Raw genomic sequence first — 15,005 nt, 5'->3', positions numbered from 1 at the left:
TTGTCCATCATCTCTGCTCTAACTTAGCACATATGAATGCAAGCCATACAAGCAACTATAAATTTGGCCTTAGCTGACTTACTGCATACACTCTGTGCACTCAATATTACTTTAATGTAGGTCTCCCCCAAGCAAAATGCCAAAGCCCACATAAACGTGCTGCAGATCTTGTGTTTTTAGACCCATCATCTGAACTGATGGATTAATAGCCAGCAGCAAACTGCTGTAACTACAGTGAAGAGAGAGAAAGCAGGCACTATCAGCAGCTTTTCAAGAAGTTTTAAGGAAGAACACTGACAATCAAAAAATCCTCTTTTCCTTGTTTTCTATCAAGTCCTTCTATCATCTTTGTTATTGCCCAGACACCATAATTTACATCTCTCCTGTATTCTGTGCAGACTGTGTCCAGGAATGATACATCTAAAGTCATTCTTCAGGTACTACCATCTGGGCCAAAAGATGACAGTGCCTGGCATAAGGTCCACTGCCTTACAAAAGAGCACACCTTATCCCTCTGATCAAGAGGGGATGCAAGTCCAACATGAGCTAAAGCCATTTTTTACCTCTACTACATGCAAGCTAAGAGCTCAGTTCACACCCTACATGCCTAAATGCAGCTGCTGTGTGCTGGTAGTAACCAGCAGTCTTTTACATTATGTTATGAAAACTCTTCAAGGATTTATGACCTAGCCAAACTAGCAGCAAATACAAAGACAGCTGAAGAAAAAAAAAAAAAGACAAAACAGAAAAGCAGTTTGACATAATGGGTGTCACTGTCCTTTCCAATCAAAGTGGGCTTTGGAGCTTCTCAAATCAAACTTATTTTAAGAGAAAGAAATTTAACACTTTTTTCCCCCCATAGTGACCTTCTAGGAACCATTATTTGAAAAACTCTCCAGAAGCATGACAGAAAACCCAAGAATTGTTGAAATCTCATCACAAATGCAGGCAACAGAAAAGCGTCTTAGAAAGGGCACAGATACCCATTGCATTAGGCACGTGATAGCAGTGTTACTTGTCATCAACAATGAAAATAAAAGGTGTTAATTTTTAACTTATTTCACACATTTGGAACAGGGAACATGTTCTGAACATAGTATTTTTTCTAAAATTTATATTTGCTGTGGAGTCAATTTGTTCTTTTAAGATACCAAGGCATTTGAAAAGATGTTAAAGCTGCCAAAACATAAGAATTTGCACCTGCTCTAACACTGATTTTGACAAAGCTAAAACCATCTTTTTTGAACTTTTAGCTAATTTCTGCATTGTCTTTAGCCACAGTATTTCTATTCCATTTCCTACCATCATTCTAAGACTAAGATCAGTTTGATAGTGTCTATTTTTACATACAAAGACTATAAAATACTGCATACTTGTGTTTCCTCCAATTTACCTGACATGGTAACTTTCTATTTATTTCTTTCTAACAGTGCCAGTTGTTTAAAGTCTCTACATCAATATCCAAAGAGGCCTCCAAAATCTGCAAGAAGGACAAGGAATTTATGTCACCAACATCTTCAAAATCTCTAAAAGGTTTCTACAGTTTAACAAAGTCTGCATTTCTTCCAGTTGTCAATATTGAGGCAATACAGAAAACATACAGCTAATACATAACCCCATCTTGTCCTGCCATATCCCAGAGGCAGACAGCAACTGTACATGTCATGCAAGTGACAGTTTTTGTTACTGCATTCTTAAAATAGGAGCTTTAGGTAGCAGTTTTTAGTGTAGTAATGCTTCTACAAGCCCTGAGCACTTCTTAATATGATAGTACCTTAAGATTTTTTTCCCCAAAAAAAATTAAGATATATATAATCCATATTAAAAAAAAAAAAAAAAAAGCAAACAAAAAAAAAAACTGAATTTTTGAACTATGAAAATAACAATATAAAAGGGGGAAACTCACCAGGTCTAGCTGTACAGTTAAACTTATGCTGAACACCTATAAACATGCTTGTCCTTTCACTATTCGAAGTAAACTAAATACAGCTGTCAGGTCAATAATGTCTGCTATAATCTGCATGGTAGAAGTCTAGTACTGATGGAAAGGAGATCAACACTTTTATTGCCTCAAACAAGCATCAATGGCAGACAGCAGAAATCTATTGAAACCTTCTTTTATAAGAAGACATCTTGGCTTCTGAGTGTGAACCTAGGGTCTTTCCTACACTAGAAAAAAATTATAACTATTTTCATAAGAGATTCAAAAAAAAGAAAATCCTTTTGATGCATAACTACAATTAAGAAATGAGGATCTCTCTCAGTCTCTAGGAGGAAGCTGATTAAGCCAATAATCAATAACTTCAATCCCTGATCTAGCAAACGCACTTTCAGTTCAGATGTTCTTCAAAATCCCACCAGGCACAGCAAGTGAGTATAGGTGAAGAGTGGGCTTTAGACTCTCTTTTCTGGTGCCAGACACTATCGTCTGGTTTATTAAAAGATAGTGCTAAAACATGTGATGTCTAAGAGCAAAAGGATTCTGCAAGGATTCTGCACTGTAAAGACCAGAAAGAGCAGACAGCATAGTCCATCTGTTGAGCTACAGGCAGGATGTCCAGAAGGAAAGCAGAAGACACTGAATAAAAACAAAGGGAATGTAGCAGGCACACTAGGAAGCCTCAACTTGCCTGTTAAAAAAAAAAAAAAAAAACTGTCAGCCTTCAGAGCCAGCATACAGTGTAAAAGGACATGTCTGAGCAAACTGCACCAACCACAACAGCTACAGCAAACGCAGCCAGCGCCGCAGCTCTTACAACAGCCAGAGAAGTGCAAGAAAGCAGACAACTACAGGAAAATGAAGTCAGTTAACTACTTAGAAAAACAAAACTAATTATAGATAGATGGGGGGAAGAAAGAAAAAGGAAAAACAAATTAAAAAAAAAAGGTTACCAAACTACACAAGCAGGCCTGTAACTGAAACATACAATATTAAAAGTTCTACCCATGACGACTCTACAAAACACCGAGGCCAGCCACACATACTGACAGTTTTTATTTAAGAGTTCATCCTTTGCTAGAGTTAGGTAGGCAACTAAATCCTTGAAGAAAAGGAAACCTTCTTTTGTGCACTTGAAATACAATTTAAAAGTACAGGAATATGATTTTAAAGCTCCTTGTTCTATCTGTGCATTTCCCCCTTTATTCTGTCTTTTCAAAAGGCCTTGGTCTGTCTGCAGAAAGCAGCACGCAAACCACCACCACATAGCAATTTGCATCTAACTGAAATGACCAACTTGAAATCAAATTTGACAGTAAAGTGACTGATTATCTTCCACTCCATAAAGTAGGGATGAAAATTACTACAACAACCAATGGCACTGGGGACAGGAAAGCTTCGGGAAAGAGCTCACCAGAACGGCAACTGGGGAACTAGCGTCAGGAGCAGATCAAGCATCAAACACGTATCACTTGGTGTGTCTATCACCACTTTTAACCTTCCTTCCTAACTCCTCCTCCTCTGTTTTGCTATCATTGAATGTTTATGTTTATTTCAATACAAACACTGAGCCAAAGGTTGAAAGTGAAAGATGCAAAGGAAAAATATGAAAGATGCCTGGATACAAAACTTCTAAGGTGGGGAAAAAAAAACAAACACCACAACCCAAAGTTAAAAAAAAAAGTAGCTGTACTCGACTTCATATTTAACATGTCTCTTGTCTATTTAGTTTGTGGAAGTTTCCCACAGAGATATAAATTAAAAATTTTAACGGAATTAAAAAAAAATAAAAGACTGGTAGGAACTTTCAGGCAGGTTTATCTCACACTACTTTCATCTCCTATGAAATCAACTGAACTATGGGTTTAAAAAGAGCCCTTTTTAAGGAAACAGAAATTCTCCACAAAGTAGGATACTGCCTCAACCTGAAGACCATTTCAAGAGTCTTACTTAGCACTGGATACACAGCAGAAAGAAGCAACAAAGTATAGTACCTATTAAGAAACACATTAAAGTATCATATTGTAATGTATCATTTAGTTCCTTTCCCATTTCCTTTTAATCCAAGTTACGGTTGAGCATCCTTCAGTTCCTTCAGGGTCACCTTAACATTGTATTTTCCTTCAAAATTTGCATACAGATTGGTCAGTTAACACCATCAGGTGGTGATAAATTATGGTTTATAGGTTTAGACCTATTCAAACAAACAAACAAAACCACCAAACCAATTCCCTCCCTCTCTCACTCCAAATCTCTGGGTGAAAGCAACAGCAATGATGTCTCACATTGACCCAAAGACAGGAGGGAATTCTTCAGGAAGAGTAGATTCCTGTAACCCAACCGGCAGTATTTCAACCAAAGAACCTGGAAAAAGGCATTTCTCTTCAGTTCTACATCTGGAATGCTGACAGAAGCGACCTGCCCAGCAATATATCCCATTCTCCTAGTCAAGCAGCCATAAGGATGGCAACACAAGAAACTGTAGTGTTACAGTTCCAGCCTAAAGGGCTACGACCAGATCTAGTAGAATTTCTTGAACATGTAGGTGCAGAAATGCTAATGAGAGGTGAATCACTCATGCAAAAATACTCAAGTATGTTTAACACTAAGTGAAACGCGTTCCCCTTAAAATCATGAGAGAAATTATAGTATTTCACCTCTAGTGCTTCTGTTAACATGAGGAATTCTCATTTAAAGTAACTAGGGTGAAGGGCTTTTACCATACATTTCTGTATGGTGGATGCAACTCATTCCCATATGGAAGCCAGCTGTTTTTCTGCATATTCTCTTATTTTCCTATACTAGCTTTTATGCTGAACGCCTCAAGCTCTGACTTATAGAAGCCTTCAGAAGCCCTATTGGTTTCACCAAGAAAGACATTTTGAGCTAAAATTTTTTAAGGGACGTGTCTCTGTCACTTGTCTTTTAAGGTTTATAGTATTTTTGTGCTGTAGGAAACTAGCACCCCAGAACAGTGAAACCCAACTACTTCTGAAAGCACCAATCCTTTTGTCTCAGACAAGCAATTTCTTTGGAAAAATTAAAATGTATCTTGAGACTATCTCATCATTAACAAGCTGTTACCAATTAATAATTTAAAATACATTTTTATGAAAACAGAACAGTGGTAGTTCAAAGTTAGGTTAGTGTATTTTTTATCACTTGAATGCTGTGGAAAAATATCTTACCTGCTTGATTTCCCCTCATGACAGCATATTTTAATGACACTAAAAGACAGAAGTTAGACTTTTAATTATAAACTGGATTTTCAGGACACTCGGAAATAATTTTTATGTTTCAATATTTCTACTACAAGGTTCATCAAACACTACGAGGAGAGGTCTTTAAGGATATTATTAAATCACTAATACTTAGAGGATTTTACTTAACTATTTCCACACTGTCTGAGGAGTTCTGTATTTATAATATAAAGAACTCTTATGAGACCAAGAAGATGAAAAAAGAGACACAGGTGCTATTTTTAAGAATTATGCTAACTAATAAAAACCTCTCTATGTGTTCAACTTAGATGCTTTGAAACACAGCTGGCTGACTGCATCAATTGTATTTATTTTTAAGCTAGAGAGATACCACAGAAAGATAGCTCCCATTATAATTGCTGTGTAAGTAAGATAGTAAGTAAAACTTAAGATTGTTTCCCTGCAGGGTGAAATGGCAACTGATACAAAAGAATGGCCCATACTGATAATAAAATGTATCATCCAGGTTTAATATTAAGACTATTACAATATAGAATTGGTACATTTACCACTCATCTGTAGTGTAAGTTGGCAGTTAGAAACCTTAAGTTTTGATTTCATTTACTCCATGTCAAGGAATTAATTTTTAACTTGTCATTTACTGCACAGAACCCAACTGAGAGCAACCAGAACACCAGCAGTCTAATTGCCTTGGATGACAAAACTAAAGACTGCGAGAACTGAAGCCACAGCTTGATACCAAAACCATCCCGGTGATCAACGACACCAAACCTATCGGTTTCTCAACTTCCCAAGTACTTTTGGTTTTGGCATTATTAACGGAGCTGGCTGCAAAGGGCATGCACTACATGGTCCAACATGTATACCAGCAGAGCAGCTATGCTGCATGATTAGCCCTGCTCACTTTTAGAGTGGGAGTTCAAGCCTCTCCATACCTGGCTGCCACACCAGAGCACCCGAGGGCCAAGGTTCACAACCAGAAACACAATTCAAAAGAACAGGGAAGGCAGGATCAGGATCACTGTTGCTACCCACAGCGACAATGAACCAAACATACCAAAACAGTGTCCCCTTTACCTAAGGGACTACTGGATGCCTTGCAGGCATACTGCTAGGCAAGAAACCAGGGACTGGAAGCTAGGGCCAAGTGAAATTCATTCAGTGACCAGGTTAGAGGCCATCCACTGAACATTTCTTTGGAGAAGCTGTGTCTTGATCACTTTCAAAGTCTTCTCCAAAATCAACTCTTGCATACATTTGCACAAACAGGACATCAGTGTCCCTTCATTAAGGCATTAATATACAAATAACTTAACTTGGTCTGCATAAAATATTGAGTACTGATATCATTTTTAACTCATCCACTGCAAATTTCAATGGTTTAAAGACTCGGAACACAATAAATCTTAAAGACCTTTTACAGAGGCCCTGTTAAACACCTAAAAAGGAACAAACACCAACCAGCTCAAAAGCGGACTTGATAATTAAATCTGAAGCTGATAGTAAGGAAAAACTCCCTACTGAAATTCCCAGATCTCCCTGCCGAATTTTCATAGGGGCTCATTATCCCTACCTTCTCCTTTTCAAGCATTGTTTTGAACTTGTAACATTAAGACACTTTAACTGATTAGAAGGGCAATTCCCTTTTATTCACAATCCACAACTTTACAACATCTGAAAAAAGACTGAATCACTATATCCTCTAGTTTTTGCCCCAGTCTCTCTAAGGCCTATGTTCCCCATTGCTTCTGTCTGTCCCTTACAAACCACAGGTTCTTTCCATTGCTCAGAAAACTTACAGGTTTGCAGATGCCCACAGAATTGCAAATAAGAGCACTGAAGGTCAATACTTGGCACAAATGAACAGGAGGAGATGACAGCAAGATTCAGTAACTAATACTGCAGCAGTTTGCAGACTATTCTCCTCTAAATTCTCCCTCAATTAAGTGCTAAAAAATAAAAAACACAGAGGAAGGCAACAGGATCCCATCATCTAGAGATTACTCAGACCTTGATTTCGCACCATCTGGCAAAGCCTCCCAAGAGGAAACTCACTTAATCTTGAATCTTTTGGTTTGTTAGTACACCTTTACTAACTACAGTTAGGAAGCGTTTGTTTCCAGAAGGTTGGCAGGGGTGAAGGGGGTAGCATGAAGAGAAATAAGAAGATGGGTTTCTTGGCCTCATTCTACTTTGGAAATTTTCACTGTCCCAAACTTGAAAGCATTCAATTACACTTAAGCCAGCATCTGGAACTCAGATTTTGAGTCATACACTCTGAGTTTTGTATTCTTGTTTTAAAAAGCTACAGCAAGTATTGCTAAGATTGCACAGCCAGAAAAATCTCTGCTGTCAGAAAGCTTCCAGAAAAATTACATTCCTCCAACAACAGCTTTTAATGCCTCACAACTGCTTTGTTTTTGACAAGAAGTCAGCTAAATCTGGTATCTCAACTTACTTAAGATACCATCACGGCTAGGATCTGGTCAGGACTACAAGACCCCCTGTGCGGCCAGGTTTCTGCAGTCATTGTTAGTTTTAGTTTTGCACAACATTCAAGAAAGTCCTAATCTTAGCATTAGTATTACCATAAACATCATAGGCAATGATGCAACAACAGATAATAAAAAGCAAGTTACCTCACCCATTCAGTGCTCCAAGAGTAAACGACAGCAGTTGAAACAAGAACCATTAAACTTTGCCCACTTGTATTTATCCTCAGCTAAGTCACCAGCTCAGCATGGAGGGGAGAGTACTCCCTTCTTAACCACTAGCATTAATTCCTCCAACAGGAAAGGGGTTTCCTCTTTCCCTATCTTAACCACTGGGAGAGTGGAAATAAGTTGTATAACTAGATTGACTACCCCGTATCTCTGCTGCCTTGGGCACACTACCACAACTTTCAGCCTACGTTAAAATTCAGTGTTTGGGTGGGAATAGAAAATCAAGCTCACTTCTCTTTGCAGCAGTGCCATGTTACACCAGTCTAAAACAGGCACTAAATCAAGATTGTGCATACCTGCCTACTGCCAAAATGGTCAGCCGAAGTTCCATCTCTTGCCTAGAGCACACCTGCATTTCTTTTTTCATGCCAAACACTTCAGTGATCCCATGATACAAAAAGTTCAGGGGCCTCAACTGATAGAAAAATAATCTCAAGGAAGAAAAACATGGTAGTTCCTGTGAGCTGAGCTCCATGAACTGACTCACTGTCAGGTTGAAGAGGCACCGCAGAAAAGGTGGGGAGAGCAGCAGAATTGCCTCCTTTCAAGCAGCTGGCCAAGAGATTCACCCAGCAGCTGTACCATCGGGCTTCCCTTGTATCAGCTCTGGCAACTGTACAGCTAGGGAACAAGCCAGATTAGCTCCCATATCCAGCTGAAAACTACTCTACCATAAGGTTAACTTTCCGTTATATCAGCGAGCTCATCATACCAGTATAAGAACACTAAAGGTAACACAAAGGAGAAGAGAAAAACACAAAATCAAGACAGCACTTTTCAGCTGCAGTCCAGTTATACCAGCATAAGCTATGAAATCACATAAGGTTCCTAACAAAGAACAAAAAGAAAAGCAGAGGATACTGTTTGAAAATATTGCTTGGCATACTGAAGTTTCCTGCAAACTGTGAAAGGATTACACATAAATGAGACTAAAACACTCCAACTGGCCAACACTGGAACAGGTTTGATTTAAGCTTTATGTTAATGTTAACTTAAGCATTCTTGGCAATTTTGACCACCTCACTAGGTCAAATTTTGTTTTATTTAAAGTTCAACTTGAATCATTACATGAATGGTCTTTTAATGTATAAGATACAGGAAGAGGTAATATTTTATACATTATTCTTCTAATAACTGGTGTGCCCATAGTACAGTGACAACCACTGGCACCAGTATCAACATTCATGCCATCTTCCATTTTTCTCAGCATCAACTGCAATGACCTGCAATGCTTTTTCAGACAAATGTCGCACCAGAAATTCTGCCATCAATGACTTCAGCTGCCTTTCTGAAAGGTCTCTTGGCAATAACATTACCACATGATAGACTGATTTCTACATATAATTAGACTATTTTGATTGGAATTTGATAAACTGCTACTCTGTAGCTCAACACTCACCAACAACATTAAAGACCATGCCTTATATATTTAGCTTGCATTTCTCTTGTCTTGGTCATCGTTCTTGTCATGCTTTACCCCAAAGCACTGGAAAAATCTTAGTATGTGATATTCTCTCCTTTGAGAGCATGCTCCTAAGACCACTGTCACCCCGTGGTCTTTTTTGTGGTCAAATGAAAGACGAGTCTGAAGTCAATTTTTCTTTTTTCTTTCTTCAGGTCTTGCATCTTTTGTGAGTATAACGCAATCTTTCAATTTAAAAGCTTTATTTCAAAAACGCTGACAACAAAACTAGGTGCTGTATTTTAATATTGATCCCCCCTAAAGCTACAGTGGGTCAGAGGAGGGTGAAATCTTCCTAACGTTTTAGCCAATCCTCCCCCTGCTTGTAAGCCCTAACATCTTTACTATTCAGGTTAAAAAACAAAAAAAAAAAACCAAACAGCACACAAATGTTAAAACAGGGGGAAAAAAGCAATAAAAAAACCTACATCTTGAGATGCAATTTTCAAAGTTGACAAAAAAAATTTTCTACCTCTTCTGTGCTACTAAGAAATAATTCAGTTCTATTTTAGTTGCTTAAGTGCTTCTGAATATAACACCCGTAGTGGTTTTGTTCTGTAAATACTGCTTCCAAAATTATTTGCAAATGCATTCTCAACTATCATTGCGTTAAATGACAGAAATCTGGCATTACTACTTGCAAATGCGTTCTCCACTATCACTGCGTTAAATGACAGAAATCTGGCGTGGAAATGGCCACACAATGAGCTATTTGAAAATAAGATACAGCGCTAGAGCCACTGAAGAACAGATTCCCTGTAAGTGGCTTCAAGAAGGGCCAGTGGGCAGCGCAGCGCCCTGTGCAGCAGCACCCCCAATCCAGGCGCCGAAGCCGGCAGGCGACTGACAGGTCTTGGTAAGCGTGGGACAGCGCTGATGCACCAAAACCAGAAATAAGATGAAGTGGCTTCTGTGGGAAGGAAGTCCAGGACATACATCAGAGCAAGGTTTAGTCAAGCATGTGTTTTACCTATCTCTAGCTCAAGCCCTCAAGAGGAAAGTGGATACATATTGTCTTCTGAAGTGCTTACAAACCTACTGGTTACTTTTCGATTTTTAACACAAAGAATGTCCTAATTTACAGGAGCTTCACAGCCATGCAGCAAAATACATGGTTTTGCAGGGCAGCTGCATTAAACTAAAGCAGAAGGCAAAAATACAAGCAAATATTGATTTCATTCTTTCCTATTAAAAAAATAACAAAAAAAAAAAACCACACACACAACTAGAAAACAGCTACCTGATGACATTACAGAGCTATCAAGATGTGACCATTAAACCGGGGCTCGAAAGAAGTCCAATTTGACTCACCACCAACATACAGGAAACTCACTCTGGCAAGGTGAGCAGGAAGTCACTGGTTTCTGTGAACCAAGTTTCTGGCCCTCACAGTTGAGTAATGTCTTTACCTCACCTATGCCGCCATCCCCACCTCTGCAGGACATCTGTTTTATAAACATCAGTTCAAGACATTCAAACCCTCCTAGGGAATAGTTTGTGACTGCCTACTGTTTAACACTACCCCAAATTTGAATTACTAATTTAAACGAGACTTAACTAAACTACTTAAATGGTGACTAAATGCCATTCTAATTACAGAGAAAACATTTGCAATTAACTAGCTTATTTCAGGAGCTAGAGCATCAACTTACAGAAAACAGAACGTCGCTCATACATACACATCTCTGGTCTAGACAGGTTAAGTGAATAGTCTGGCAATAAATTAAAGCTAAAAATGTATGTCACACTACAGTTCCGAGCAGAAATCTCTCTCCTACACCTTCTCCAAGGCAAATTTTCCTTCACTGACTTTGTGTTTAAAATGAGGTTTTGAATCTGTAGCCACTGTGTTTTATAACTATTTGTTGTCTTAATGGGTATTTTAAGATAGTATTAAAAACACCACCAGCAGCACTGAGCTACTTTCTTGTACTTTAATTTCTTCAGTTCTAGTATGAGCCTGACCCATGGAAGAGAGTGAAAGTACCATTAAGTTGTCAGCCAGTTAAAGGAAAAAAAAAAAAAAGAAGAGTTCTACTGTGCACGTTTAGACATTCTGATGCAAAACGAAAGCAAAATCTGTTGCACTTTAACTTGCAAGGAGACAAATCTGTTCCTTTATTTCTGCATAAGACAATTAAGTTTTTATCCATATATATACAAACGCACATTTGTTTGTCACACTAAGTATACATCCGAATCACCATTTTAACTGAGACTAGTCGCTTGTCCTTGTGGGTAAACTGAAGGAAATGCTCTGAGTTATTATCAGCGCATAGACCAATACGCACAGTTCTGGGTGCATTTGCTTCAATTTCAGAATGACTAAGTAGTAACCTTTTCTTCCATAGCAGCAAACACAGAGCAGGTGATGTTCCTGCATTTCAATTCAGGTTTCAACACAGACAAAAGAGTAATGGACCTTTAAAGCAATGGCTTTTCGAAACTTGCTCTTCTAAGTAAAATTTCTGTTTACTGGTTTTTGCTATTCTCATGTAAACTAAAAAAAAAAATACAAAAAGAATAAAAAGCAGTCACCCAAAGCCAGAATGAAATTATGCTCTTATGTTCACAAGTCACCAGCCAAAGAAGCTAGTAATCTCACATAGCAAACAAGACACAAACATTACAAACTAAGCAGGTATCAAGTGAAAGATGTTAAATACTACACAGAAATAAATCTTCCCCAATTTCCTAACATTTCATCAGGCAAGAACTTTAAAATACACATAGACAGTATGATAAAGGATGAACACTTTAGCAAACTAGTATTTTTGTATCTCAGTGAAAGCTCTAGTCATAAATTAAGTTATCACTAAGCACCAAAAAGCTACCACTACAAAAAAATCTTGCATAAAAAGGTATGGTCTACCTTTTCGCCAAGATATACAGCAGTAGCCCATCTAATTTTCACGGGAGCTGAGCCTGCATAGTCACACAAGCTAACATTTTTTTTTTACCCCGATATTAATACAGATGGTAGGTATTTCTATACACGGAAGCATCTCTTTCACTGAACATAACCTAAAGCCACTGTCATTCAGAGGGAGATTCCAATGGCCCAGGAAAAAAAAAAAAAAAGCCACTCAGTGAATGGGTACTTCTGACAGTCTTCTGTTCAGTGATTTTTCATCTGCAGGAGGCAGCACACAAACTGCACACAGAAGATTCTTGAATGTTGTCTTTCACAGAATTACATTTGTACATAACTGGTTCAGCATGAAGTCAACAGCTTCATGCTAAAGTAAGTTTAGCTGCTTTTCCTTAAGTTGCCTATTAAATATCTTCCTACGTACTCACCCCTTTTCCCAGGCACCCTCCTGAAACACTCTGCAACCCTCCAATTTCTTTTGCAAGACTGGTTCGCAAAGCGAGGGGATCACACTGAAACTGCTCACGAAGCGTTTCAGACAGATTTCCGGGGGGAGTTTATTCGCAAATTGTAATTCTTACATTTTTCTGTTTTTTTAAAAAAAAAAAAAAAACGGCCGCAGGGGCGGGAGCCGGCCGGGCAGCGCGAACCGGGCGCCCCACGCAGGCGGCGACCGGCCCCACGCACGCCCCGGCGGGCGGCAAATAAAAGCCAGACCCGAGCGGCAAAAAGCCTTAGGGGATGGGATTAAAAAATAAAAAATAAAAAAAAAAAAGGGGGGGGGGGGGGAGGAAAAAAAAAAAAAAACTACAGAGGCGGGCAAGCACGCCGCGGTGCCTTCGGCCCTCTCCCGCTGCCACACACGCACCCACCCGCGCACAGGCGCCCCCTTCTCTTCTTCTTTTTCTTCTTCTTCTTCTTCTTCCTCCTCCTCCTCCTCCCCCCCCCGCCCCCCGCCCGGCGCCGTGATTTCAGTCCCACCCGCTCCTCTCCCGCATATTTGAAGGCTGCTTTAATTCCTACAGCAAATTCCTCCCTCCCAAATTTGGGCGCAAAAGGAGGAAAGGGGAGGAGGGATGGGGATGGATGGAGGGGGGGGGAAGGGGGAGAAAGCGAAGGAGAAGAAATATCTCCGGCATTTTCGCCGCCTCGCTCCCCAGCTCCGCACAGGCATTATACAATTTCGGCGAGGCAGGAAGTGACTAGGGGCGGGGGGGAGGTGGGGGGGGGGGAAGGCGAGGGGGGCTGGAGCCGCATCTGAGCAGGAGGAAGGCGGCGGGGGGGACGGGGGGCCCCGCCGTGGGGCGGCCGCTCCCCGCCGCCGGGATGGGGGTTCTCGGCGGTGCCCTCTGCCCACCCATCGCGGAGATTCCCCGGCTCCCCGCGCCTCGGCCCCGGGCTGGAGACTCACCCATGGCGCTGGCCGGCGGCGGTGCGGCTGCCGCTGCTGACGCTGGGCTCCGGCTGCCTGCCCGCCCTCCCTCAGCCGCGGCGGCACCGAGCGGGCCGCCCCCTCCTCCCCGCGCGCCTCCCGCCAGCCAACCCGGCGGCGGCCGCCGCGGCGATTCTCCAACGCCCCCTACGCCGATTCTGCCGAGGGGCCGCGGCCCTTCCGCACGGCGCCTACGCGCGCCCGCTCCGGCGGCCGGACGGACTTAGCGGCTCGGCTCGGCTCGGCGCGGCTCCTCTCCCTCCCTCCCTCCCTCCCTCCTCCCGCTCCTCCTCCCTCGCCGCCTCCGCCCCGCTCCTCACACGCCCGCTTCCCTGCCCGCCTCCCCGAGCACGCAGCGGCGGCTTCCGGCTTGGGCTCCCCGCTCGGTGCGGGGCACAGTCCCTACCCACCCCCCCCGGCCCGGGATCTGACTTATTTCCTCCCGCTCCGTGTCAGAGCCAAAAAAAAAAAAAAAGGACCGCTCGGCCGCCATTTTGAAACCGGGCACGCTCAAAAGCGCGAAAGCCCCCACGGCGGCCGTCGGGGCTTTGCCCGCAACAAAGATGGCCGCCGGCTCTGACGGGCTGAGGCGAAGCGCTCGCAACGCCCCCCTTCTTTCTCTGGGCCTATTCTTGGAGCGCCGCTAGTCTGTACGCGCCTTGCGGAGCCCAGCCAGCGCTACGGCGCCTTACGCTCCCTCCGCCCGCCCGCTCACGCAGTTGGCGTGCGAGAGGCGGGCGAGAGCGGGGGGCCCCGGGCCCACCAGCCGCCCTGAGCGCCGGGGAGCGCTCGGGCTGCAGCGCTGCGGAGTTCGTCCCTCTGCTTCCCCGCTACGCCCTCCCCAAAGCCCCGCCGCGGCGGGCCGGCGCCGAGCTCTCCGCCCCCGGCTGAGGCGGTTGGGTTCCATTCACAACCGCCGCCTCGCTCACGGAGCCGCTCTCCGCCGGGGCGAGGGGGCCCGGGCCCTTCTCCCCTCAGGAAGCCGGGGGCTCCCCGGCTGCCCTTCGGCAGCTGCGGGCTCTGCCGGGCGGCGGGGAGGTTAAGGCGGGACCCAGCCGCTCGTTCTCCCCCGCTGTCAGACCCGCAAGCGCGGCCAGAGCCTGGCCTTGCCGTCGGCAAGTGATAATTCGGTGCCCGAGTCCCGCAAAAGGAATGAGGACTCATTTTGTGAAAAATAAGATACGGTTTGAACACAGGCACCAGGTACAATCCTTCTAGGAGGCCAACGGGGTCCTCGCACGCCCTGGGAATTGCTCTGACAAGCCCAACTACTTGGTCTGGTCTAGCATGTCCCCGAGACCCTGAATTGACTCCTCTGAAATGCTGCTATGAGTTGGGGTAAATGTCCATGGCAGT

The 15,005-nt window shown here is 42.7% G+C and overlaps 1 protein-coding gene across 5 annotated transcripts in view; it reads right to left on the bottom strand.

The window, feature by feature from the left end:
- SEPTIN7 (septin 7) overlaps positions 1-13,906 on the bottom strand; it is an 82,464-nt gene extending 68,558 nt beyond the window's left edge. For 2 of the 5 annotated variants that reach the window (XM_032988847.2, XM_042806397.1), the window contains exons 1-3: positions 13,629-13,906; positions 5,128-5,166; positions 2,721-2,722 (exon numbers count right to left, since the gene is read on the bottom strand). In XM_032988847.2, coding sequence (XP_032844738.1) covers positions 2,721-2,722; positions 5,128-5,166; positions 13,629-13,632 — 45 coding nt within the window. In that variant the 5' untranslated portion in view covers positions 13,633-13,906. Of the gene's footprint in view, positions 1-2,720; positions 2,723-5,127; positions 5,167-12,575; positions 12,578-13,628 lie in introns of all 5 variants that reach the window. The other 3 variants (XM_042806399.1, XM_042806398.1, XM_032988849.2) reach the window with 3 other exon arrangements.
- Between the last annotated feature and the right edge of the window lie 1,099 nt (positions 13,907-15,005).

This window comes from Tyto alba, unplaced genomic scaffold, assembly GCF_018691265.1.
Source record: "Tyto alba isolate M040663 unplaced genomic scaffold, T.alba_DEE_v4.0 Super-Scaffold_46, whole genome shotgun sequence".
Lineage (NCBI taxonomy): Eukaryota > Metazoa > Chordata > Aves > Strigiformes > Tytonidae > Tyto > Tyto alba.
The sequence above is the reverse complement of the archived record's forward strand: the minus strand, read 5'-3'. Positions and strand labels throughout refer to the sequence as shown.